At 39.8% G+C, this 26,824-nt stretch overlaps 2 protein-coding genes across 3 annotated transcripts in view; one reads left to right on the forward strand and one right to left on the reverse strand.

Annotated features, from left to right (window-relative positions):
• The first annotated feature begins 303 nt into the window (after positions 1-303).
• rrp12 (ribosomal RNA processing 12 homolog) lies at positions 304-23,257 on the forward strand. The gene is given in 35 exon segments (XM_061689543.1): positions 304-503; positions 2,483-2,712; positions 2,833-2,916; positions 4,096-4,172; positions 4,251-4,356; positions 4,434-4,550; positions 4,753-4,800; positions 4,802-4,892; positions 4,958-5,085; positions 6,096-6,194; positions 6,280-6,371; positions 7,107-7,218; positions 9,813-9,913; positions 10,014-10,128; positions 11,103-11,245; positions 11,327-11,448; positions 11,531-11,595; positions 12,431-12,593; positions 12,670-12,824; positions 12,926-12,993; positions 13,512-13,605; positions 13,680-13,838; positions 14,377-14,457; positions 14,532-14,637; positions 15,732-15,839; positions 16,079-16,236; positions 16,326-16,417; positions 17,017-17,172; positions 17,249-17,418; positions 18,133-18,243; positions 20,431-20,477; positions 20,575-20,650; positions 22,558-22,625; positions 22,714-22,796; positions 22,890-23,257. Coding segments are annotated over 35 exon segments (3,867 nt in total). The 5' UTR covers positions 304-364; the 3' UTR covers positions 22,993-23,257.
• A 622-nt stretch (positions 23,258-23,879) lies between these two features.
• antxr1d (ANTXR cell adhesion molecule 1d) overlaps positions 23,880-26,824 on the reverse strand; it is a 38,114-nt gene continuing 35,169 nt past the window's right edge. For both annotated transcript variants that reach the window (XM_061689545.1, XM_061689544.1), the window contains exon 18: positions 23,880-25,242. In XM_061689545.1, coding sequence (XP_061545529.1) covers positions 24,967-25,242 — 276 coding nt within the window. In that variant the 3' untranslated portion in view covers positions 23,880-24,966. The remainder of the gene's footprint in view (positions 25,243-26,824) is intronic.

Consider the following 26,824-nt stretch of genomic DNA (forward strand, 5'->3'; position numbering starts at 1 on the left):
ACTATCAGATGATTTGTTCTTTTTATACAGTCACTCTGAATGAGTCAACAAATTTTTAAACATTTAATGTACATTTAAAAATTTTTTTTACATGAAACAATCATTATGGAAATGTAAATGATTGTACACTAGGCCTTTGTTCATGAAAAATAGAGCATGAGCAATACGTTTACATTTTTGTTCAGTATAGAACTAAAAAAATATAACAAATCAGCAAGCTATCCATGAGGCATGCGGGAATGTTCATTTTAAGGTAGACAGCGCCCTCTGCAGGCAAAATAACCAGAAACAATGTGACGTCATCAGATGAGCGACAGAGTCATCTGGAGGTTGCGTGTACACAGCTGGCAAGGCGAGCGTGAAAATGGCCAAATCGGGGAAACTTCGATCTGGGACTGCTTCGAAACTCAAACGATGGAAGAAAGGACACAGCAGCGACTCCAACCCGCAGACGAATCGACATCGACATGCCGCTAAAAGTCGCTTTTTCAGCCGACCCTCCGGTAAAGCTCTCCATTTATGTGGCACGTGGGTTTAGGGGCTGGGCGAACATGAGCTAGTGCTAGCCAGTTAGCTTCAATTCACAACTTTGTCATTTATTTGCAAAGCCCTGGAAATATTATGCGTTAAAGTTTCCTCGTTTTATACACGGAAAGTCAGTACGTTAATGAGCTCAAAATTAAAATTAAAATGGTTTCGTATATAATTCCAACTCTAACAGACCAATTCTTAACACCAAGGTAACCAACATATACACATGATAGACAACATAAACATATTGCTGTAACAATATCAGAATCATCTTTATTTGTCAAGTATGTCCAAAAACACACAACAGACAGTCAATTGACAGAGAACACTTTGAGACATAAAGACATTGACAAAAAACAGTCAGGGTTGCTAGTTTTCTGGTAATGCCGGTACATTTTTATTTGACAATTGCGCATATCACATCACATGTGCATATTTATATGCTCATTTAATTGTGCATATATGGGTGACATATCCCACTCACCTAAAACTGAGCCTTATTATCTCCGTATAGGTAGATCAGTGCAAGTTTGCTTTGTGTTTTGGTCTGGTGCGTGTTATTTTCATCTCAAATTTCCTGCGCATATGGTGGAAAATTGGGAAACAGTACTGTGGTAATAACAGCGACCTGTCCATTTTGTTTGCTTGGTGCTTAGTGCATTATCTTCCTAAAATATCAGTGTATTTTGTAATTGCCACTATTTTTGTTTTCATTTTAATCTGTCATTTCACCTGATTTGTACAAATTAGCCATCCATCCATTTTCGATACAGTTTATCCTCACTAGAGTAATGGGGGTGCTGGAGCCAATCCCAGCTGACTGGGCGAGAGGCGGGATACACCCTGAACTGGTCGCCAGTCAATCGCAGGGCACATAAGGAAAAACAACCATTCGCACTCACATTCACACCTACATGCAATTTAGAGTTTTCAGTCAACCTACCATGCATGCAGGAAACCCACCCAGGCACGGGGAGAACATGCAAACTCCACACAGACACGGTCGGATTTGAACCCGGGTCCTCAGAACTGTGAGGCAGATGTGCTAACCAGTCGATCACCGTGCCGCCCTATTGTACAAATTAAATAAAACTGAGTGGTCGACAAATTCAGTTTACTGTCGTCACATTTTTTCCAACATAAACCCGCAGGGAGGTTTCATGCTTGCATTATACTGTACATTCTTTTAAATGTGTTACTATGATATAATGGCCTTAACATAAAATCTGATGTATTTTTTCACAAAAAATATTATCTTAATTAGGGCTGCACAGTATTGGAAATAATGAAATTACATTTTTTTTTTTTTTTAAATCTGCAATGTGAAGTAATACAGGTTCAGTGTTGGGAAAGTTCATTTTCTACGCCAACTACTTCAAAGTTCAGTTCACTGGTCCAAAAATTCTTTTTTTTTTCAATATGTTGCTGACAGGACTTTACCCTCAAAACACTGGCATTTCATTTCCCCATTGTTGCCACCCATCCAGTCCACACTAGTTGCCAGCTGCAGCTTTCACCCTACAATCTTGAAAACATGAGGACTGTTGCTTGTTTTTATTTTTATTTTTTTTAAATGAGGAATTAAATCAAAAACAGGACTTTGGTCCTTAATGTGCAAACAAAGCACACAACAAAGTATGACATAAATTTACATTTCTTGGAACTCTGGTTGATTATATTAACAAAGTAATTTAATCTATTTTTATATTACAAAACAAAATAAATTCCATATTATCACAGTGTCATCACACAGTGCTTTAACTAAAGCATTCTGATACAAATGATAATGTTCCTAAAAATAAATTATTACAATGATGTACTGTATTACAAAAGATCACATTCACTCCCATTTACGTAGTGTCCCTGAACAAACATTGCGCACTCACGCAGCTGCCCACATGCCTGCCTAGTTTAATTCTGAAGAGTGAATTTTTTCCTTTTTTTGTAAAAGGAAAAAGTGATCTGACAGTTGATGCGCTCAAGCTCCACAATGAGCTGCAGACGGGTCCGCTGGAGATCAAAACGGCAAGCCTGAAAGATGCATGCATGGAGGACGAGCCGGATCAGGCATTGTCGGATAGGACGTCGGGCACCTTCCTCAGCGGCCTCTCGGACTGCTCCAACCTGACCTTCAAGAAGGTACAACGCTTCTGGGAGTCCAACTCAGCTGCTCACAAAGAGGTAAGAAGAGAGGTGGATGGCTATCATCCAAAAGGAACAAACATTGTTCCTTGTGGATTCCATGTTGAGGTTTCTGTGATCAACTGTAACAGCAACATTGTTTCTAAATGTGTCTTGTAGATCTGCGCTGTGTTGGCAGCTGTTACGGAGGTGATTCGCAGCCAGGGAGGGAAGGAGACAGAAACAGAGTATTATGCTGCTTTGGTAATTGTGCTAAACTTTCAATATACAATGATACTTCAAAGGTCAACCGCAGCCCATGCTGTGGCACATGGATCAATTATCGTCAAACTGTTTCCATCGTATAACTGTTATTAACCGTACAGGCAATGTATTAAGTAACATTTTAACATTAACATTACTGTCCTTACAACTGTCAGCAGACTTTTCCAAGTTGAATATGAATAACTTAAGCACAATAAAACATGCTTTAAACAAGTGTTTTTGCGTGGTACGTGGAAAAAAAAATCACAGAATAAAATTTTCAAACTTTGCATATTACAGGGGCTTACACTTTTCTTTTTTTAAGTACAGTTTAGTTGTATTTAACTGAAGTGCAATTAATTTGCATTTAATTTTTTAAAAACTGTTTGTTTCCAAGCATTATTTAAATAATTTTTTTTCATTCTATATTTAAGCCCCGTGTTAGTTAAACACTGCATTTTGTTACATTGGATTACAATAATATTAAACATACTTTAAAAAAAAAAGCTTTTGCCTTGTTTTTTTTAATTTTTGGGGGGGGAACACTTAGGCCTACTATGCTGTTGTATTTGAATGTTCGTGATGGTGTTACATGAGTGAATTATTTGGTTTAAAAAGTATGAGATCCATTGCTTTCAACACTTGTAGCTATAATGATGAATGAGGAGGGTTAAAGATGCATAGTTCACATTTCATTTTTTAAAACATTCTAAAATAATATCAACCACAAATGTACTGCAAAGTTCAGAGTACTATAAGGCGCAACTTTCCCCCCCAGCTCTAACCCCGTTGCTTAAACAAAGATGCAAACAACATCAAACAAAAATTTGCAGATTTTCCCCGTCTTCATGGAGCTTCATGTTTTCATCTATATTTAGCTTCTTTTTAACTAAAAAAAACTAGTATTTAGTGTTCATGTAATTTACACCTTTGATCCTGGAAAAGCCACCTTTATGCTAAAAAAAGGATATAGAACATTATATAGTATAGTAATTGCTTTATTATGTGTTTGATTAGCACGCCAGTCCACACAATGTATGTATATAGGTACACACTTCTTTAAATGATACAACATGATGACTTATTGCGAATTATTTTGCAGACCACCAGTTTGAGAACCACTGATCTGCTGTATATGACTATTTGAATATCTTCAGCAAGTGTGTTGTGTGTGTGTAGATGACCACTCTGGAGGTGGTGGATTCAGCAGAATCACAGGCTGCAGTTGCGTACCTCCTCAACCTCACCATGAAAAGGTTTTCCCTTACACAAATGGACACATTCATGTCAATTTCTTGAAGAATGAAATCAATGAATGTATTGGCTGCTGTCAGGGTTCCAGCCCCAGTGCTCATTTCCAAATTCTCAGACACCGCTAAGGTTCTGATGGACGTGATGTCCCAGCAGGCCTCGTCTGAAAGCGCATCATCTCTCAGATGGGTGAATACATTCTCTTTATTTTTTCTTAATTGTGTCAAAACATATTGGATTGATTGTCTTGTTGTTGTCTTTGTTAGACTGTGTCATGTTTGGCCATTCTGTTGAGGAAACAGGACACGACTGTGTGGACTTACCCGTCCACTCTTCAGGCATACCACGGTCTGCTCAGCTTCACCGTGCACAGCAAACCCAAGGTCAGCTCGCTTCTCTCCTTTTTTTGTGTGGAGGAAACATCCATCCATTTTCTATAGCGCTTTTCCTTATTAAAGTTGCGGTTGAGCAGGAGCGAATCTGGACTGACTTTAGGCGACTGGCGTGGTATACCCTGGACTGATCTTGAGTCAATTGCAGGGCAACTGTTTAACATGACATTGCTATTTGTATATCTCCGTGTAGGTGCGTAAAGCGGCACAGCAAGGCGTGTGTGCCATACTACGAGGGAGCCGACTTCCTGTTCACAGACAAAGCACCCGCCCATCACCCCGCTGCCGCGTCCACGGCCAAGTTCTGCATCAAGGAGATGGAGCAGGCAGGAGGTAGGCTACTTCTTCAACCTACAGATTATAAACGAGTCTTAATTTATGCGTTTTTGTGCATACAGGGAGCAGAGAAGACACCACCACGCTCCACGTGCTGGGCCTCCTGAAGGAGCTGATGTTGACTTTCCCCCACGGGGCAATCAAGTCGTGTTGTGAGATGCTGTTGCGTGTCATGACGCTCAGCCATGTGGTGAGAAGGTGGTGGAAGCTGTTAAAAAAAAAGAAAAGAAACTGAGGGCTTGATTTACAAAAGGTTTGGGGACTCGGTTGCACGTGTAAAAAGATGTGGAAGCTGATTTACTAACAGGGTGCAACCAGGACTGCGTCTGCCAAACGCGCTATGTTGCAGCGCAGTTCATTTTGCATATTGTTGGAGGGGTATATGCAAATAAATTAGCGCATGCTCTTTGATTTGGTGCCAGCGTAGCGCAGGCAAAATGAGAGATGGCGGGGACAACTTTGTAAACATTTTTGAAATGCCAACAAAAATGATCACCGCATATCGTCTGTTCAGCAATGCAGTTTTTAAAATTACATATATTGAACAAAACTATATATTTGCAACACTCCCTTTTTGCTTTTTTATGAGCTTAACCCATAATCACCTATTTTCTGGGGGGGGGGGGGGGATTATTGCGTGGAACTGTCTTGACAAGTGTAGAGCTGTCAATTCAGTGAAAAAAGTCTGTTGACAAATTAAACAAAATATATAATATCTCTGTATTCTTTCTCAAGGGGATTGATGAAGATAACACAACAATAAAAATGAAAAAGGAACTTGATGACAACAGTACTCATTTACAGAGGAGTGCGGGACACTGAAGAAAGTTGTTTTAATATAAAGTCGGATATTTTTAAACAAGTGAATTTCAAAATCCTCCCAATGTAATGTATCCTTCTAAGACAAGCAGCTGCTTAATTTTCTTGTGAGGACTGAATACAAATACAGACGACAGTAATAATAAAGTCTTGATACTGATGACGTGCCAAAATACTGAATATTTAATTTTTTTATTTTCACTGTGGCCCTAATACCCCATTGTACACATCAATGGCAAAGTTCATAACATGTTCTCATATTAACAAGTTTTTTTTTTTTTTTGTACTTTACATTGATCGCAGATTTTCTCTATATTTGATCTACCGGTAATTTATTTTGATGCAACAAAATGACAAAAGCTGTCGTTTTTCTGTGTGCAGCTGGTTACTGCCAGCGCCATGCAGACCTTTCACAGACTCTTCAGCGGGAAGTCCAGCACCTCAAACCTGTCACCTGAACTCAATGCACAAATCATCACCGTAAGACTGGGGCAACGTTAAAACAAAATGTTGTCCTACTGTGGAATTAAATACGATTAATAATTGTGTGTGACTTTCTCTGTAGGCGCTGTACGACTACCAGCCCAGTGAGAGTGACCTGCAGCCTCTGCTGGCCTGGCTTGCCGTCATGGAGAAGGCGCACGTTCACTTGGCAAGGTAACACCCACTTAGGGAATGATCTCTGGCGTTTTCAAGTGTGTTGCCATTAGGGCTTTGAAAAATAAATCGGCTGAGTTGACCACAAAAATTGGTTGATGCTAAAATTTATCACTCGAGGCAATAAAAATATTAATAAAAGCATATTTGCGCTTCCCGGAACCATTTGGCCACTATCCATGTTTACCGTATGGGCATTTGTTGCAGACTGATGAGCTGTTGGGCCAGTGAATAACATTGCCCAAAACGATAGAGGAGCGTCTGTAAGTGATTTCTAAGACATTATTAGATGTGTAATGTACATGTATGAATGAGCTGAGTAGTAGTAGTTAGTGTTTTTAATTATTATTATTATTTTTTTTTTTACCTAAAATGAGAAACGCTAGCGCGCTAATTCTAATCGTGAATGCTAACCATTTAGCAAAGGCTAATTTTGTTGTCTCCAATTCTGGACACAGTCTATACCATACACTCATTACCAGCATATGCAATTTAAGGATATAAGTCCAGCCCTCATAAATGAGAATAAAATGCATGCTAGTAGCAGTAAAGGAAAAAAAAATATATATATTTTTTTCCTTTACTGCTAGTACTAAAAATATTTTTTTTTCGGGTGGGGGAGGCGATTACTTGAATACTGGACGTAATATCTATAGGATAATCAATTCTAATAAGATTCGATAGTGACACCCGCAGTTGCCATTGGGTTCAAATGAGTGAATGTCTTTTGTGCAGTTTGCAGAGTTCTCTGAGTCTGGGCCACCTGCCTCGCCTCTTCTCTGCTGCCATGTCCTGCTTGTTGTCCCCTCACATGCAGGTGGTCTCTGCAGCCGCCAGCATGCTCAAGGTAATGCAGTGTCCAATAAATGTTAAAACTCATCAATGTGCCACTCGGTTCATAAAAACACATTTGGTTTAATCACAGTATATAGGGCGCTCATGCTGCATTCAACACTGCCAGGAATTTTTGGAACTAAGTCATCTTTTATGGCAGACTTGATCATTTCTTAAATTAAACTTTATACATTTGAAAACATCTTGCAGAAAATATTTTGTGATTAATCTATGCAGCAGTTTCTCATTTAACTGCTGTTGCGTTAAGTGGTAGTACTGTAAATACACATTTATATAATCTGTTATGATACTGTATCCCCAGTTGCTCCTGATACTCCGTCATCAGTAGTTAAATGAGGAGACAGTGTTAAAGCGCTTTAAGTACCGTACGTAGAAAAGCGCTATGCAAGTGAAAACCCATTTACCATATAATCTGTTATATAGTAATTATTTTAGAGTGTCTCCCTTTTACGGTCCTCTGGTTTTTCCTAGTTGGACTTGGTCTGAAATATCTGTTTCCTGGAATGCAGTATAATTGTGACTGTTTTTCTCAATATCTTTATGTCTCAAAAGTGTTCTCTGTCAATTGACTGTCTGTTGTCGTACTAGAGCGGCTCCAACTACCGGAGACAAATTCCTTGTGTGGTTTTTGGACATTCTTGGCAAAGAAAGATGATTCTAATTCTCATTTAAATACAGTGGTTCTGAAAGTGTGGTACATGTAGCATTAGTGGTACGCATGGCTCTCTCTAGTAGTACACAAAACAATCACTGAAATAAATTTTAAAACTGCATGTTTTTACGATGGCTCAAACCTTATTTAATCCTGTACAGTACTTTTAATTAAAGTTAAGATGTATTATACTTTAAAGTACAGTACATTTGCATTTAACCTTTTAGAACTGTTTGTTTATAAAGATTTAGGTACAATTTTATTTAACTTTTATTTGCAATGCATTTTAATTGAGAACCACTGTACAATAATATTTTAAACGTTAACGTTCGACAATTATTGGTGTAAATTAAAAGATATTTTCCTAAAAGGCTGTATATAATGTCAGTTTATTGTAAAGCCATTTCATTATGAATGATGATTATTATTATTTTTATTGTTCTCATTTTTCCTCAATAATTCAAATATGTTTTTGAATCTTTATGAACGAATTGCAGTGTCCTGAATACTGACCGGCAGCACGGCAGAAGAGTGGTTAGGACTAGTGATGTTACGAGATGTGCCGAGTCTTCGAAGCGTGTGTCGGGTAATGAAGGGGGTGTTCCCGCAAAGCGTGTATCGATGCTTCCTTCATTTATGGGAGGAGCTCGAAGTGATGACATCTGAAGTCTCTGTGCCCGGCTGAACCACGTGATTGATTCGGAAAGTGCTTCAGATTTTGTCACAAGTTTTGACAGCAGTATAAATCCCTCATGCATTCAATTATTTATTTATTTATTTTTTTAAATAGCGCCGGGTTCAGCTCAGAGTTTGGATAAAGATGTTATACTTTGTATAGGCTACTAGGGTTTGGAGTGTGTTTATCGCGTTTGGAGATAGCTTGGACAGTAGAGAGAGTGAGTGACTGTAACGGATTACAGCTCACATGGTGCCGTTTCTCCTTGGAATCTTTGGAAATTGGCTGCTGGTCACGGAACCAGCACTGTGGGTAATAGCCTAGCGGTTGGTGGTTGCGTCAATTCGAGCTTCAGGCAGGACCGTGCTGGATAAATATCTATCACGACTTGAGGCTTATTAATTAGGTTTGTTTATCAAGTAACTGTATTTTCCACTGTTTATGTTCCAAGAAAATAGGGTACAATAAAACCTCAGTGGGAGAGAAAAAAATACTGTACCCCAAATTATATTATCTTGCTCTTGAATGAATCACTTTTAAAACAAATAGTGTTACTAAACAGTTATTTCTGAATAAGCACGTTCAAAGTCCTCCGCCTGCTTTTAAGCCCATGCCATTTTCTGTAAGTGACAGAAAAACATTATACAGCCTGCCACATCATACGATACATTAATGATGAATATTTTATGCACAAGGTACATTGAAAAATAATTCATTATACACTTTGTATGGAAATTACTTGGTCAAACATTGTTTTGTAATACATAGTTGGTCACAAGTGCCAAAAAGACTGCAATGCATGGTTAAGATACAGCTCCCTGTAATTATACACATGGCCAGCAGGTGGATTTGTGTGCACATGAAGCATCAAGAAATTAACTATTACTCGAACCAACTGACTGAAGTGTTACGATGCCTCATGAAGCTTCATCTCGCCATCAGGAATTATCACCTTTGCTTCACAGTGGTCGGTTCTGGCCTTTTTGTGTGTAGTTTGGATGTTCTCCCCACTGCTTGCGTGGGGTTTTCTCTGGGTACTCCAACGTCCTCCCACTTTCCAAAAACATGCATATTAGGTTCACTGAAGCCTCAAAATTGACCATGGGTGTTAATGTGAGCATTAATGGTTGTTTGTCAATATGTGCCCTGTGAGTGGCTGGCGACTAGTACAGGGTGTACTTCATCTGCTACCCTAATCAGGACAAATGCTGTAGAAAATGGATGGATTCATTCTGACTGGTTTATGTTCATGTTTCAGACGCTGTTGACTGAGTGTGTGGGTCCTCGCATGGAGGAAATTGGCATGGTGTCAGCCACAGCCTCTGCAGGGAACCCGTCCTATGTCTGCAAAATGTTCCGGTATTCGATTCGAGCTGTTTTCATTTTGAAACAATTTGCCGGCTGTGTCGCGATGCTAATATGTGTGTGGTGTTTGTGTGTGCGTGTGTGTTTGTTTCAGTATCGTAGAGGTAGGCTTGTCCTATCGCTTCCATGCCTCCTGGCCCTTTGTTTTGCAAATACTTGGTTGCTTCTACAAGGTTGCGGGGAAACGTGCGCATCCCGTCATGACCAAGGTACAGTCATACCTCAGTGAAAATTATCTAATTAAATTATATATATTTCAAAATTAAATTGTTGACGTAGACTGAGGGTAATTTAAGGTAATTTGGGCAAATTTGTTATTTAAGAATTACTCAGGACCCAAGAAGTAGCTCACTTTCAAAAATGTTGGTAACCCCTGCTATACAATACTACTATAGCCTCAATTAGACACCCGGTAGTAACTATAATATTTCAGTTCAGTCAGTTGCATTAGATGAATGAAATTGTGCAGTTTTATTGCATGTTATTAAAGATGTACTAATGATGCTCACGTTATGAGCAGATGGTGATGGTCATTAAAGATAATGACCTTTAGCATAGTTGCAGCTGCGATGAAAGATTTTAATTGTCGATTAATCGGTAGAAATAGAAAAACTTTTTTTTTTTCATCACGTTTATTCAAAAACAGGACATTATTTCAAATTGACAGTGTAGAAATTGCGCAAACTATGACCGACTCAGTTTGTTGGTTTGATCCACATGATTTGTTATTTTTAATCACTCCAAAGTGTTGTGTGTTCATGTTTGTTTGCATGACGTGTATGTGACTTCAGCTGCTTCTTTTTGATGCATTTCTACACAATATTAATTAAAATTTTCACATGACATAAATTGTAATACTACAGTAAAAATTTTCAAAAGTACTCCAAAAATTTCTTTGTACCGATAAAGGCCTCCCACATAATACACAGCTGATTCTGTGTTTGGGTAATTAAATATCGCTCACTATAGGAGGAAATGTAAATTGATAATCAGTATTTTGAGGGGGATCCAATGCTTTCTGGCAAGCTATTGACTCACTTGGTGATAAAATTTGTAGTCAATGTCCTTGAAAGTCTTTTGTCCTGGAAAATGATTCTCTTGGAGCTCTTCTTAAAAGGGCTAAAAATGCACTATACTTAATGTGTGATATATATATATATTTTTTTTTATGCCTTCCTTGTAGTCTTTGCAGTCTCTTGCCGACCTGCGTGCCACTCCTCGATTCCCATATAGTGGCGAGCTGGATCTGGCGGTTGGGGGCGCTGTGGAGAGCATGGGCCCCGAGGTTGTGTTGGGGGTCGTGCCTCTCAACATCACTGGTGATGAGTAAGTGCTCAATGCTCACACATAATATAATGTATTTTTTGGGCATAACTGCACTGTTTGTGTCTTTTTGGTCCTCACTAGCGATGACCTGGACTTCCCACGGAGCTGGCTTGTCCCGGTCATCCGCGATCATGTGAAGAACACTCATCTGGGCTTCTTCACTTCCTATTTCCTCCCTCTGGCCTCTACGCTCAAGCAGAGAGGTACATCTGAATCTCTGTAAAAAGATCTATAAGACACTTAAATATGACACTGGCAAATGATTTGCATCTCGTTGTGTTGTAGCTGAAGATTTTGAGCAAGCGGGTCAGAAACTGGAAGCCAAAGTCTATCAGACCTTACAGCTTCAGGTAACTCCTTTGGGATGCATTCAGGGAAAAAAAACACCATGTTATGCCCACTTTGTTGGAACATGGAGCAGTGAAAATTCAAAGCTAAATGTCATGTCTTAATGTTGTAGGGCTGAGAATGACAGAGTAACTCACAATACAATTTTATGCTAAAAAAATACAATATTAGACTCAAAGCATTGCATTGAAACCGGCATGATTCACATGCTATTGGCTAATTTAGTCACCCGATTTGACCTGCATTAATCAGTCAGCCTTTCAGTGTTCAGTCATAGCTCCAAATGTTACGTTCATCATCATCCAAAGTTGTTGGCGGTTGGTTTAGTAAAGCAAAGTAACAGCGATCGGCTCTGGTCTTCACTGTCTTCCGCAAAACAAAGTGAATAAGTCCCATGCAGTATATTGTGACGGTAAGGGTTTGATGGACACTTCAGTAAAAATATATTAATGGATCTCAATGAATAAGATTATCATGGAAAATGAATTTATTTCAGTAGTTCAATTTAAAAAGTGAGATGCACTATACACAGAGTGAAGTATTTAATGATTCAGGTATAATTTTGGTGATTATTTTGAGGCGGTGGTGTATTGTATTTGCTGGTTGACAAATAGTGTACCCAATTCACCAAATTTGAATACGACATCAAAAAAACAATAAAAATTAGGTAGGAATTGACCTTCTAAGATATTTTAATTTATTGAGGTGCACCTGTATGTTGAAAGCAATGATTGGCTGTTTGTCAATGCGTACGTAATAAAAATGTAGGACAATATGGGCATTAGTGAGTGCGTGTACAGTGCGTGGATGCACTTTAAAGCAGCATGTGCCTTTCAGATTTGGACCATGCTTCCTGGTTTTTGCATGTGTCCCGTGGACCTGGTAACGTCTTTCAAAGGCGTCGCCCGCTCCCTCGGCACGGCCATCAACGAGCGGCCCGACCTGAGGCTCACCGTCTGCCAGGCTCTGCGCACCATCATCAATAAGAGCTGCACGATTGGTGCGATGTTGTTTTGTGTGGTTAGTCTTACACTTCGGTGACACTGCCACCTCTGATCACCTGTCCATGTCTGCAGAGGAGGAAAAGGACGAAATGGGTCGTTTCTCCAAGAACTTCCTGCCCATCCTCTTCAATGTGTACAGCCAGCAACCTGCCGAGGGAGAGTCTGGGGCATACAGAATGGCCGTCTTGGACACCATTAAAGTCTACTTGACTATAACTGAACAGCAGGTTAGCTAAAATGCATACATACATACACGCATACACACACACACACACACATTGTTTTCATTATAGCAGCTCCTGCTAATTAAACCCTATATCACCCTCAGATGATCAACGCGTTCCTGCAAAAAGCCACAGAGAGATTGACTCGTGCAGAAAGCACAGAGTTCACACGGTAAGTTGACTATTATAAAATTATGTAATATTGTTTCAATTATGTTGTAAGAACATGAAACTACCGTGCCCAGTTTATTTACTCAACTGCAGATGACATATCTATTGGGGGGAGGCATTTATTTGTACAAACACATTTTTCTAATTTTAAATAACGTTAGGTGTATATAAAGTATCTACATTGTGCCCCGATCACGTCTGAGTCTACTGGAATGCTACTTGTCACTAAAGATGCTTTCTCCACGTACTCTAAGACTTGCCACACATTCATGGAAAGAGTTGCCACAGTCGGGTTCGGCCCCGTCGCTCCGTGTACGGCAGCCTTTAGATTGTCTTTAATACTGCACAGGGAACACATTTTTAATAAGAAGCCACAAACGTGCCTCGGTAGGTGCTAAGTATTTGAGGGATATATTTAATTGTTCAAGTGCATGAAGGACCCATCCACTAATTGGGGCACTGTTTGAGGAAATAGGCAATAGAAGATCAGGAATTATATCGCTGTCCACTACTTCTTAGGTTGTCGATGATGGACCTTGTTGTTGCCATGGCGCCCTTCTTGGATCAGCTAACCATGACGAAGACTTTTGAGCTCATCAGGCCATATTTGGAGGTTTGTTTGCACGTGCGGTCAAAGCTGTGCAGGCTCCAAACATTGTTCCTGTTCCCATCCATGCTCTTGTTCAGATTAAAGAACCGGGCATGCAGAAGAAGGCATACCGCGTACTCGAGGAGATGTGCGCGGGCGAGCGAGACGAGTGCAGCTCGTTCGTCTTGGCCAACTTTGAGACTCTGAAGGCGGTCTTGGTGGAGACTCTGAAAAATGCTTCGTCCCCAGCAAAAAGGGTGAGAAAAGAGTACAAAACACACTAGTGGGACATCACATTAGGCACACCTGCACAATGTGACAGCCCCCAAAAATTGTGCCTCTATAAAGATAATGTTGTGTTTTGATTCACACTGTCAGAAATGTGGCAATATTGATTATTGTGGTTGCCGTTCCTTTTGGTGGACAACTTGACTACTGAGGACTGTTCATAATATTTTGGTTACCTTTAGAGCAAACTAGGACAGCAACTACGATAGCTCTGTGTGATACAGTAATAATGATGTTTATTTACTTGTTTCATGCTACTAAATACAATATTACTACCAATAATAAATGAACATAATTATTAAATAAATACCACCTTGCCAGTGTCTATCAAAATGGAGCTAAACAATTGCAGGAAGCCTGGTGGGATGCATTGTTGTCATCATGCAGTTTTACTACAGTTTGTGTAGTGTGTGTGTGTATGTACCTAATTAATTGACCGATGAGTTCATTATTATCGATTAAGCCTCCTTGTAGTGATGTATAATGTTACACTATCGTTGTCCTCAGCCGCGACTGAAGTGTCTGATCCACATCATGAGAAGACTTGACGACGAGCACAAAGACTTCATTGCCTCGCTGCTGCCAGAGGTACCCAAACATACGCCAACATAGTGTCCCGGCACCGACTCCTGACATTTACACAAGGATGCTTTCTTCTTTAGGTGATCGTATGCACCAAGGAAATGTCAGTCGGCACTCGCAAGAACGCGTACACCCTGCTGCTGGAAATAGGAAACGTGTTTGTGCGCTTCTGTGGGAATGCTAAAGGTAAACGAACAAAGGCAAGAAAAGAACATTTGAGGAAAAATGGAGTGCACTACGTGGCTCCAACAAACAGCTGTTGATTTAGTCTCATTGACGTTTGCTTTCCAATGAAGTCCAACATGATGTCAACTACGGAAGCTGAATTACAACACACAAAATGACACAAACCCAGGAAGCATTATTTTGATCCCTATGATGATGAAACAAGAGTTTGGAACATTGAGATGCAATTAAATATATAATTAAAATTAAGTCATGGTTTGATTTTCCAGTAGTCAATGTAGTCAATGAAGGAATGAAATATAATCAAATGCCCATTCCTAAGGTAACTTGTTGTTTTTTTTATTATTATTATTAAACAATTCTTGCAAAATGTAATGCGTTGGATGGACAACAAAGTGAGTGTTCAGAGTGGCTTAGGTAAAAGATCTTAGTTTCTATAATATTCCTGAATTACATTGTTTTAATTAATAATCATAAAAATAGTTCAATCACAGGATTGGTGAAGCATTAACAATGTAGCTATCTAGAGGGAAAAAAAAAGCTTTTGGTGGCTGTAGTAAGTCACCAGGTTCGGAAAGAACTAAAAGGTGCAGCTCCATTAATAACCTTGCTGAAATATGAGCGTTTATATTGACTGGTTATAATTAAATTGAATAATAATGCTTAAATTAAGAAGGGAGACGCTCACTAGAAGGTAATGTGACGTTTTTAATCTCCACGCGTTTAACTTGTGGCAGTCATCCATGTCCACCAAAATAAAGAAATTATTTTCAAAAAATATAATGACTATGAGTCTCCTCAAGTTTAACCTTTTATCCGTAAATTTTACACACATTTTATAGCATTATTTAAAACATCCAATTCTTTTATTACTGAATTCAATAATCAGTTAATTGTATTGCTTAACATCTGGGATCTTAGGTTAGATAAAAAAAGGTTACTATACCCAGTCAGCTCTACCATTTTACTCAATCTTCCAGGTATTGTTGTCCTGTCACAAGCAAGCACCATAGCATAACAAACCATGTAGTTAAAATTTTTATAACAATACGTGTGTGGTTTTTTTCATTTTATTTTTTTTTGTTTTGTTTTAGAGGCCATGGAGCAGTATCTGGTGATGGTGTACGCAGGCCTCACAGGCTCCATCACCATGATCACCTGTACCGTGTTGGCCCTCACACGACTGGTGTTCGAGTATAAAGGTGGGACACGTGACATATAACCTGTTTGTATTTTTACTTCCCTTCTCTAAAATATTAGAGTTTTTTTCACTTGGGTTGGATTGGTTATAGTTCACATTTATGGTGGAAAAAGGTTTAGTTATTTATCTTGGTCTCTTTTTATATCACAAATACCTGGCATTTGAACACGGGTGTGTAAACTTATTATATCTACTGTATCGACTGAAGTGAAGTCTTAATGTTGTTGTTATTTCTGTCAGACTCCATTGAGGTGTCCACCATGGAGCAGCTTCTGCACAACGTGTGTCTGCTGCTGACCTCTCGCACCAGAGAGGTGGTCAAAGCGGCGCTGAGCTTCATCAAGGTCATCCTTTTTGTCATGGAGCCCAAGAGGTTGGCGTCGCACGTCACTGTCATGGTATGCAGCGGACATGCCGTGCATAACACACTATGAATAACATGGAGTCCTCTGTGGTAGACATTAGTTCATGTTTGTTTTCGTGCCAGATGGAAGGCATCGGGAATCTCACCGATGACGCGAGGAGACACTTCAGAACCAAACTCAAGAATATCTTCACCAAGTTTATCAGGAAGTTTGGGTAAGCCCTGGAGGAATCTTTCTTTTTTCCCGTGTGTATTTTCTCAATTAATGCAGTGAGAGCATTCCATCCTTGAAATTGGAGAACTGTGTATAGTGTAGATATTTCTGGGAAATGAAGAGAAGTGTACTCTTTGTACAGCTGTGTTTACCAACCTCAACTGTGCAGTCTCATACTTCAAATTAGAAAAACAATCTCACTGCACATGACCAAACTGTCTCTAAAGGTGAATACACAGGTTAATTGCCCCTTTTGCCATCTAATAGAAGAGTTAATTAATTGTTAATTGTTGTACGATTGATCAATCGATTTTTTTCGATGAATTGGGTAAAATAAAAAAGGCATAAGTTCTTTATCCTTTGTGAAAAATAGATATTACTGCAGCATAGTTGTGATCATCTTCATGTTACACAATCAAATGTAATATGTCTGTATTTCACTGTCCCCTGCTGGCCAAGGTGCATACACCAAAAGGAGGGCTTTTGAATTAAAAGCATGAAATTGTGCTGGAGCCCATCCCAGCTATCATCGGGCAGGAGGCGGGCTACACCCTGAACTGGTTGCCAGTCCTGTATGCTGTCGTGTGTAATTGTGTGCAGGTTTGAGCTGGTGAAGAGCATGCTGCCTGTTGAACACCACAAGGTTCTGGCCAACATTCGCAAGGCGGATGCTCATGATAAGAGAAAGAAACAAGCGGCGGAGCAGCAGGAATACTCTGACAGCGAAGAGGAGGCTCCTAAAGCTGCCAATAACAGGTACAACACCTTTTTTTGTCCATACGCGGCACTGACCGGTCTTTCAACCTGAAACCTTGTTGTTTTGTCTTCTCAGTATTGAGGACATCCTGGCAGGGTCAGACAGCGATCTGTCAGACGATGAAGGCAAGGCCGGGAGGAAGAAGAAAGGTGGGAAGCAGCAGAAGGGTCGGGCCTGGCTGAAAGAGGGAGAAGATGACGACCCTCTCAACTTCTTGGACCCCAAAGTTTCACAAAGAGTGCTTGGTAAAAGAGAAAATATCAATATTTTCATAATTTCATTGATGTATATTTTTAGGGGCAGTGTTTTGTACAGTATTTGTACAATGTTTAATGTATTTCTTTTAAATGTTGTAATACAAGTGGTCCCTTGAGATAGAAGTGAGCAGGCTTGCAAGTTTTTTTGATACAGGCCGATTGGCCGGTTTTTTTTCTTTCTCTTTTTTGCTTCAACTTGCGAGTGAACTCAACTCACTTCACAATGGGCAGCAGTTTGACAGATGTCTTCTAGCTGTTTATTGCAAAAGTTTGGATTGACAAAATGACTTATTTTGATTCAATACAAAGATAATCAGCCTGCTTTCATGGAAGACTACACAAATCAGAGAATTGACTATTTTAATTTAAACAATGCCTAAATGATTAATCGATTATCAAAATAGTTGTCGATAAATTTGATATTCGATAAGTTGTCGATTAGTCAAGTAATTTTTCCACCACTAAACACAACATTGAAACACGAACCATTGAAAATTTCCAAAATGCGCAAACAACATTTGCTCTGCATAATCTTCTATGTTCATAGTGGCGCTATGCTACGAAAGCACTTGGACTGGTTTTTACACAGCATAACAGAGTAGTGCACAATGAAACATCCAAACAAGGTGACCCCTCATTTAGTGCATGTACAATCGTGACCACTGGGATGTGTATTCAACAATATTATTTTCACTTTGGCAGCCACCAACCCCGAGAAGAAAAAGAAGAGTGCCAAGGCGGCGCACGGCTTCAAAATGACGTCAGACGGCCGGCTGATCATCAGGGGAGAGGACGACGAAGACGACCAGAAAGGTAACAGTCAGGATCTTTTTTTATTTGGAAGCACCCGAAAATGTCCTGCATACATGCAAATCAGTCGCCTTTCGGCGAAATTACCATCTTGAACTTAAAATAGGCCCTTTACGTGAATCGTACGGATCCGATGAGTTTTTCCTTCGGGGCGCCGTCATCGTCATCATAGGCTGCTTTCGTACTCCTCGAACACACATCCACCATCCACACACAGATGTATTTTCTGAATATTACTCTGCGGCGGACTAATATGCGAAAGCGCATCGGCCTGAGGTTCCGCCTGTGCGCTCGGGACCTGCTTTGGAGTCACAGGAGTTGACGACACCAGAAAAAACACGTCCGCCGCTTCAGCTGTTAAGAAGTAACTGTACTTTTACTCCGTTTCAATTATTTAAGTGTCGCTCGCTACTTTTATTTATCAATTATTTCTTATTTATTAACTATTTCGTGCAAGACTTCAACTTCCGCATTGGGCGCTGTTTGCGCCAATCCAGTTTAAGCGCTAGTGAGGGTTAAGTCTAGTTCACCAATCAAACGACTCAAGAAAGCCTCATGACCTCACACAACGTCTTCTATTGGGCTTCCCGGGCATAGGTATTAACACTGGATAAGCCAGGTGGCTAATTGTCGTGCCTACATGGCGGCCATTTTGGGAAGGTAGTCGTTACCATGAAGGCAACGGCGTGCTATTCGTGTTTACATTTAGATGCACAAAAAAACAGCTTTCATGTATTGTAGTATTTGTCTGGCACTATCTGCCCAAATGCACGGTAGAGCGTCAGCCTCACAGTTCTGAGGACCGGGGTTCAATCCCCGGCCCCGCCTGTGTGGAGTTTGCATGTTCTCCCCGTGCCTGCGTGGGTTTTCTCCGGGCACTCCGGTTTCCTCCCACATCCCAAAAACATGCATTAATTGGAGACTCTAAATTGCCATTAGGTGTGACTGTGAGTGGGAATGGTTGTTTGTTTGTATGAGCCCTGGAATTGGCTGGCAACCAGTTCAGGGTGTACCCCGCCTCCTGCCCGATGATAGCTGGGATAGGCTCCAGCATGCCCGCGACCCTAGTGAGGAGAAGCGGCTCAGAAAATGGATGAATGGATGGATATCTGCCCAAATGTGGATGTTTCAGCCCACTTATAACTTGAGAAAACACCTTGCAGTAAAAAACATTTTATTTTGATATTTTTATTATATTAATGTTCATGCTGTGGTTAAAAAGGAAATCAGAAGTTACTCACTATTTATACTCAATACTTGAGTAATTATTTCACTGTGTACTTTTTCCCCATACTAAATTTTTTTTGGAGAACTACCTTTTACTTTTACTTGCGTCACATTATCGTCAAGTAACAGTACTCTTCCTTGACTACAATATTTGGTTCCTCTACCCACATCTGTAGCGGACATCCTCTCTGCTAATCTTACGTTTAAGCAACATTTTTTGCTCATCAGATCAGCCAGTGTCGTATTTGTTGCGCTGGTCTTTTGTATTTTTGCATTGAGGTGCTGCGGGTCGTGGCCCTGGTTGTGGTCCCAGCGGAACCGCAAAGCACACGTAACATCGGCGACAAGAGTTGATCTGCTAGTACATCTTGTATTCATTAGGAAATGCGCCTACATTTATCTAATTAGTTTACGGATGTTAAAGTTAAATGTATTAAGCGACAGAGCAATGTTAGTGATTGTCACAATACAGAATGAACTAATTTAGCAATGGCCAAAAAAAAAAACCAAATACTTAATATTTTCCTGGATGATGCATTTGGGATTAGCCTTTGAAGTTGGTAATAGTGAAAAATGACGTGGAACAGGCAATGACTGTTGTCAATTCTTTTCCGGAATGAGAGTGCTTAAAGAGGGGGATGCTATTCATGTGGCACAGTTTGAAGCAGGCATCAGGTGCAGGTGGAGATGGGCCTGGCTCAAGTTGGAGGCCAAAACAAAAAAGCAAAGAAATGAGGCATATTTAATTTGAATCTTAAATATGTACATCAATCTACTTGAGCGGTGTAAATAAATGTTTTTCTGCTTGAAGTCTTCCAGATTTAATTTGTTAAAATCTAAAACATTCTCTGCGGGGGCCCGGGGATTCCCCCCAGACTCCCAATGTTTTTTTTTGGGTCTGTCACCCTTTTCATGCCTTTGGTGTTTGCATGTCTGGTCCTGACAACTCATCATGCTTCACAGATGAGGGCGAGATGAATGATATTCTGGAAGACGTTGGAGTGAAGAACGTGAGTCGTCTTACCAATGATGACCCTCCAAAGTTCAACACAATTGGCTATATATTGGTAATGTTCATTATGTTTTTCACTTTTTGTTTTGTTTTAGAAAAAGGCACAAAAGAGGAAACTTCGAGATGACAACTTTGACGATATGGACACAGAACCACAGCACAAATATAAAGGTACACTAGAATATAAACTACATGTAAAATTTAAGTAGGACTGCATAGGTTTAGGGGTAGGCGAAGCAGCAAGTTGGGAGGAGAGAAAAAATGTCCGTGAATTCGCGATGGTGTACTCCCTAATACCTCCCTGAGCGCCTCCATGGCATGTAACGAGTAACGTTTATGAAACTGTTGTCACTAAAGGAGGACATGAAGTAATTAACAAAAAAAAGAAAGATTCATCATCACCTAGTTTTTATGGCGACTTATCACAGTCTGCAAGTTGGTTGCCAGCTAATGGCAAGCAAAGATACGCAGCCAAGCTTTTTGAACACATCTTGTCCAGCCTGCAGCATCCAGGCCCATGTTAAGATTTTATTGTAAAAGATTTGTACATGCATAACAATGAATTCCTCATGAATTAAATCTAAATGCAACTTGCGTTTATATTATCTACAATATCATATATTACATGTATATTTATCCCGCGACCCTTGTGAGGGTAAGCGGCTCAGAAAATGGATGGATGGACATGTATATTTACATATGGAGTGTAGTCAAAGCTGCTTTTGTCGTTGCTATTTGTGCCTAATATGAATAATATTAAAGATTCAAGATAATTGTCATTCACAATGAAATTCCCACTTTGCTCATCTCCCTCAACTCAAAGATAATATAAAAATTCAATGAGAACACCATGATATTTGTCAAAATGTATCCACTTGTTAAGCTTAATTGCTGCGATTCAAAGCTTTCATCGAGCTTCAGGTTTCTTTGGTGAGCTCCTAGGATCAATCTCATCAACGCAACACCGTGCTACAATTACAATATTAACGTAAACAACAACTAATTCATAAATGTTTCCATGATCATTTTAACACTGACTTAACCGATGATGTCAAAACTTTCTATTATATTTGATATGCATATCTTTATCAGCTTCTGTTTAGTTAAATCTCTGTATTTATAAAAAAAAAAAAGTTTAAAACATCACATCTACCTACTCATGAGGTGCGAGAGTGCGTATTCTCGAGAATGTGACGTGCATTTGCCAGTTACGGCTTGTTACGAAGTTTCATTTACTAAGAAAACCATGCAAAATTCAGCAACGAAAAGCTACATATCGTCACTGTCGGCCATTTCCAAAATCACTACTTTTCAGGGTATCAATAACGCCATTTTGCTTGAGTTACCATTACCAAACACGCATCATTGAAGTTCGTATTATAACTTATATTGATATCATATACCGTTTTGCACCAACATCTGCACATTACATTTCAACTAAAATGAAGATGCCAATTTATATACTATGCATTTTCATCTATCAATCAAGGGAAATATTATGCTCGATATCCTTGAAAAGAATATTACTTAAATTACTCCTATGATTACTTAATTAGATTCTTAATTTTTACGATAATCTAAAATGATGCTACAAATTAATGCAACACATTTTTGGATCATCAATCAAGGAAATGTATTTGCCCATCATTATAGATGATAGGTATTATTTTAATTAGCAGTGATTAATCATAAAAACATTATTGCCGGTCATCTAAAAAAATACCGATGAACATTCTTGGGTACCTTGGTAATTGCTATATACGTACAAGTTTCATGTCTCTGTCAATTGACGGTCTGTTGTCGTACTAGAGCGGCTCCAACTACCGAAGACAAATTCCTTGTGTGTTTTTTGGACATACTTGGCAAATAAAGATGATTCTGATTGTATTATTACTTTCATCTTATTAAATAATAATCTATTTATTTATTTATTTATTTATTCTATGGGGGCAGTCTGGCTTAGTATTTCAGCTAATAATTTCTATATATGTTTGGTATTTTATATGAAATATTTTTTAAAATTAATTTCGATCACCAGAATTGATTGAATTAATTGAAGTTTCCTTTGTTTTGCTCAGCTGGTGGGTCGGGCATCCACAGATCTCTGGGAGGTAGCAGAGACTTTGGAGCAGACTACAAGTCCAAGGTGAAGTGAGCATCATGTGAAAACACAAAGATGGCATAAATATATGCATGGATACTGTATATATACTGTGTATATATATTTTTGACAGAAAGGGAAAGGGGACGTTAAGAAGACGGGCAAACTGGACCCTTATGCTTATATCCCTCTTAAGAAGGCCCAGCTCAATCGAAGGTGTGAACGTCATTTTCTAAACCATTTTGTTCATTGAAGATGTCCATTTTAGTAACATTGCGTGCACGTGTGTGTTTTTGTCTCATCAAACAGGAAGCGGGCCAAGCTGCAGGGCCAGTTCAAGGGCATGGTGAGAGGAGCCCAGAAGGGGGCGCTGTCAGGTAGAAAAATGCAGAAGAGTAAGAGGAGAGCCTGAAGATGAATCAGAATCATCTTTATTTGGTAATGGACTCTTTGGAGAAGATTCAAGTGTGTGTGTGTGTGTGTGTCTGTGACATTGTGTACAGCTTGTGTGCATGTCTAGAGGACATCAGTTTTTTTTTAAAACTGCCTCGAACTAATTCTGCTCTTCACATTGAGATACAAAGACAAAGTAACAAGTACTTCCTTTATCGCCCACGTGAGGGCAGTGTTGGGTTGTGGATGAGATCAAGAGTCAATAAAAGATACTTTAAACGAGACATTTGCAATTTTTTTTCACAAAACAGTTCCCATTTGTCTTACTAACATGTCTGTGACATGCTGTCTTCAAAATACCCGTGTTGACGACTTCACCCAGCAATAAAGTATGTCGTGCTTATTAGAAGCTAATCTGTGCATCCCCAAATACACTGCAGTTCTACTTACATTGTAGTTTTAACCATAACTCCCTAACATTTAACAACTAAAAATATGACTTTGAATACACTCCAAAATAATTACAAAATCTGACAATAAATGTTATGGATGGATTATTAGTGTCCTGACAGCAGTTAAAAGCCAATTTAATTCAAGCAAAGCACTGCAGCACTAAATAATAAATGTCATAAATCGTCTTGTAAGCATATTTCTGCAAGAACATCTGAATATTGCAGAAATTGATCACTTTTATTAGATGAAAGAGGTGACTCATAAAAAAACAAATTAGTTTATTGAAGTTGTTAATACAGAAATAATGCAGATGATCATTTCAGTCAGTAAATGAAGTGAAAGGTACAAGGCAATCTTTGGTACTAAACTTTTAAAAAGACCACAAATGGATATCAGTCTGAAGGGCTTGCTTGTATAATAATAATAATAATAATAAAAAAAAAAACACCTTGACATTCCCCGAAAAAGAAAGGCCCTAGTGTTGAACTCAGCCAAGGCTAATAAAATAAATAAAATCTGTAGAAACTGCCCTGCAGTTGCAAAAATAATTTTAGCAGGTTGTGAAATGTAAATAGGACCATGGGCCTAATTTGAAGCAACTCGGAAGGTAGTCTACATTTTTCCCCCAAAAAAATTCAAAAATCTTTTAATTACAATGCTCAATTATTATTTGATGGATGTTGGATACCCCCATTCAGAACGATACAGGTATGAGTATTCACTGATACCTAGTACTGACACCACCAGTACTTTTGCAACATAAAATTTCAATTAACACAATGACAGATAATTGTGAACAAATATATTCCTTTCTTTCCGACTCACATGATGGTTCGCCAATGTGTCAACCGGGCACAGTGTGGCGCCAACTACTGGCGAAGTGAATTTATTGTCAGATTTTTGTGTCGTATGTATAGGTGCTTGGTATCAGCAGCCTTCACAAGTACCGGCTACCTTGAAATAAGGCCAGTATCGGCCAGATACCTGGTATCAGTACTCGCCCATTCCTGTATTTAAAAAAAGAAATTACAATCTCCTGTAATAAAACCAAAAGCAAAGTCTACAGACAAAGTCTACATTCTAGAACATGGGTGGGGAACCATTTTGCTGTGAGAGGCCATACTGTCATGCAACAATACTATTCTTTATTCTTATACAGTATATTATAAGCATTGAGCAGCATGGTGGCTTAGTGGTTAGCACCTCGCAGTTCTGAGGTTCTTGGTTCAAATCTATCCCACGTTCCAAAAACATGCATGTTAGCTTCATTGAAGACTTTAAATTGTAGGAGTGAATGGTTACCCCGCCTCTCACCCAAAGGTCATATAGGTTCACCAGCCCTGTTCTAGAATCTAACATGGATCCTTACACTTCTACAAGCTTTCTTATTTCTATTAGTCACCATGTGAGTACTAAAGTAACAACATGTGGCTGATTTGCATGTGAGGATAAATATAGTATGTTTTTGCTGTCCAGCAACAAAGCCCACAGGCTTGCAAGAGTTGGACCACGTGTATCATCATCATCATCATCATCATCATCACAGCCTAGGAGGGGGTCTGGAAGGCGGGGGTGCACGGGATGGGGGCGGCCCGGGAGGGGGCGTGCGTGATGGAGGCGTGGCACGGGGCCCTCTGGACGGGGGCTTGGTGCGGGGGACCGAGTTGGAGACCAGGGGTCGCTGCTCGGCGGGCGCGGGGGGAAGGGGAGCGGTGGGAAGGGGCGACGAGGGAGGAGAGGGGGGTGCACGGGGGGCGGCACGGGCGTAGGTGGCCGACTCTCCTTCTTTGACCCTGTGGAAGCGAATGCAGCGACCCTGGAAACACAACAGAAACATCGAGAAAACAACACTTTTGTATCATCTAACTGCCTGTGCATTTGTTTATCATCTACTGTATTTGTCCCTCTGTCCTTCCGTCCGTCCATCCATCCATCCATCCATCCAATGTGGAATAAATAATTCTTGATCCCCTGCTGAATTTCTTTACTTTTCTTACTTTTTTCTTTACCATCCATCCATTTTCTGAGCCGCTTCTCCTCACGAGAGTCGCGGGCGTGCTGGAGCCTGTCCCAGCTATCATCGGGTAGGAGGCGGGGTACAACCTGAACTTGTTGCCAGCCAATCGCAGGGCACATACAAACAAACAACCAGTCGCACTGACATTCACACCTACGAGTGAATGACCGAGAGTCGTCAATTAACCTACCATGCACGTTTTTGGGATGTGGGAGAAAACTAGAGTGCCCGGAGAAAACCCACGCAGGCACGGGGAGAACATGCAAACTCCACACAGGCGAGGCCGGGGATGGAACCCCGCTCCTCAGAACTGTGAGGCAGACGGTCTAACCAGTCGTCCAGAGTGCCGCCCTTACTTTTCTCATTTACAAATAAATTAGCAGTTTCCAATTTTATGGTTATGAATTAGGGTAATAGTTGGAATATTAGTCAAAATCACACAGTATAAAAGCATTTTCAAAAAAGTATTTGATCCCATACAGTTGACAACCCACAGTTTGGCTGGTGCTCAACCAATGACCAACGCTCCTGATCTCATATCGTCATGCGTATTTTAAAGCCCAGCTGTTCTGGGAATCTAATATTACCTATAAATCTCTATACCACCATGGGCGACACAAGCAAGCTGTCAAAGGATCTCAGGGACAAGATTTTAGACCTGTGCGAGGCTGGTATGTGTTAAAAAAAAAAACTTTGTCAAATAGCACCCCATAAAACTATATATTATAAAAATAAGCAGTATTGACATAATTAAATAGAATTAAAAAAGAATTAAACTGTTTTTGTCACAGTGCATCAATTGAATGACCATTGTGTTGCTCATTCTGGTGTGCCCACCTTGGCCACCTGGGGGCAGTATAAGACATACAGACAGCTATACTGTTTACTGAGACGTCACAACTCTTCTCAACTCATCAGTACGGATCAAACATTAGTCATTCTTCACAGAGGATAAAGAATGTCTGTGAGTACAGTTATATTGCTGCACTGTCTCTGTTCAATCTGTTGCTGAAAGGGTTATAAAACCGCAACGTAGATACTAATTTGCATTAGCACTAAGCTAGCCGACTGAAGGCGAAGCTATATGGTTGCTTTAACTACACAAGGTGTAATAATTTTTGTTTTATGTTTAGGCTGGCCAGTAAACTTCAACTGGGAGTCTTTCACTCTGTCAAAGTGCTTCTTATTTGGAAGAGTTTAATTCACTGGCACCATAGAGCGCTCGTATCTGAAGTCTGTACTTGCAAGGCAAAGCAAAAAATTGGCTGAATGATGGCTCGTATCTTGAAAAACTGAAGTCAAGTGACTCGTATCGCAAGGCACCACTGTATTTCGATTATTTCTGTGGACGTTGAAGCGGGTTAATAATGACAAAACAACT

Source organism: Phycodurus eques, chromosome 11 (genome assembly GCF_024500275.1).
Source record: "Phycodurus eques isolate BA_2022a chromosome 11, UOR_Pequ_1.1, whole genome shotgun sequence".
Classification (NCBI taxonomy): domain Eukaryota; kingdom Metazoa; phylum Chordata; class Actinopteri; order Syngnathiformes; family Syngnathidae; genus Phycodurus; species Phycodurus eques.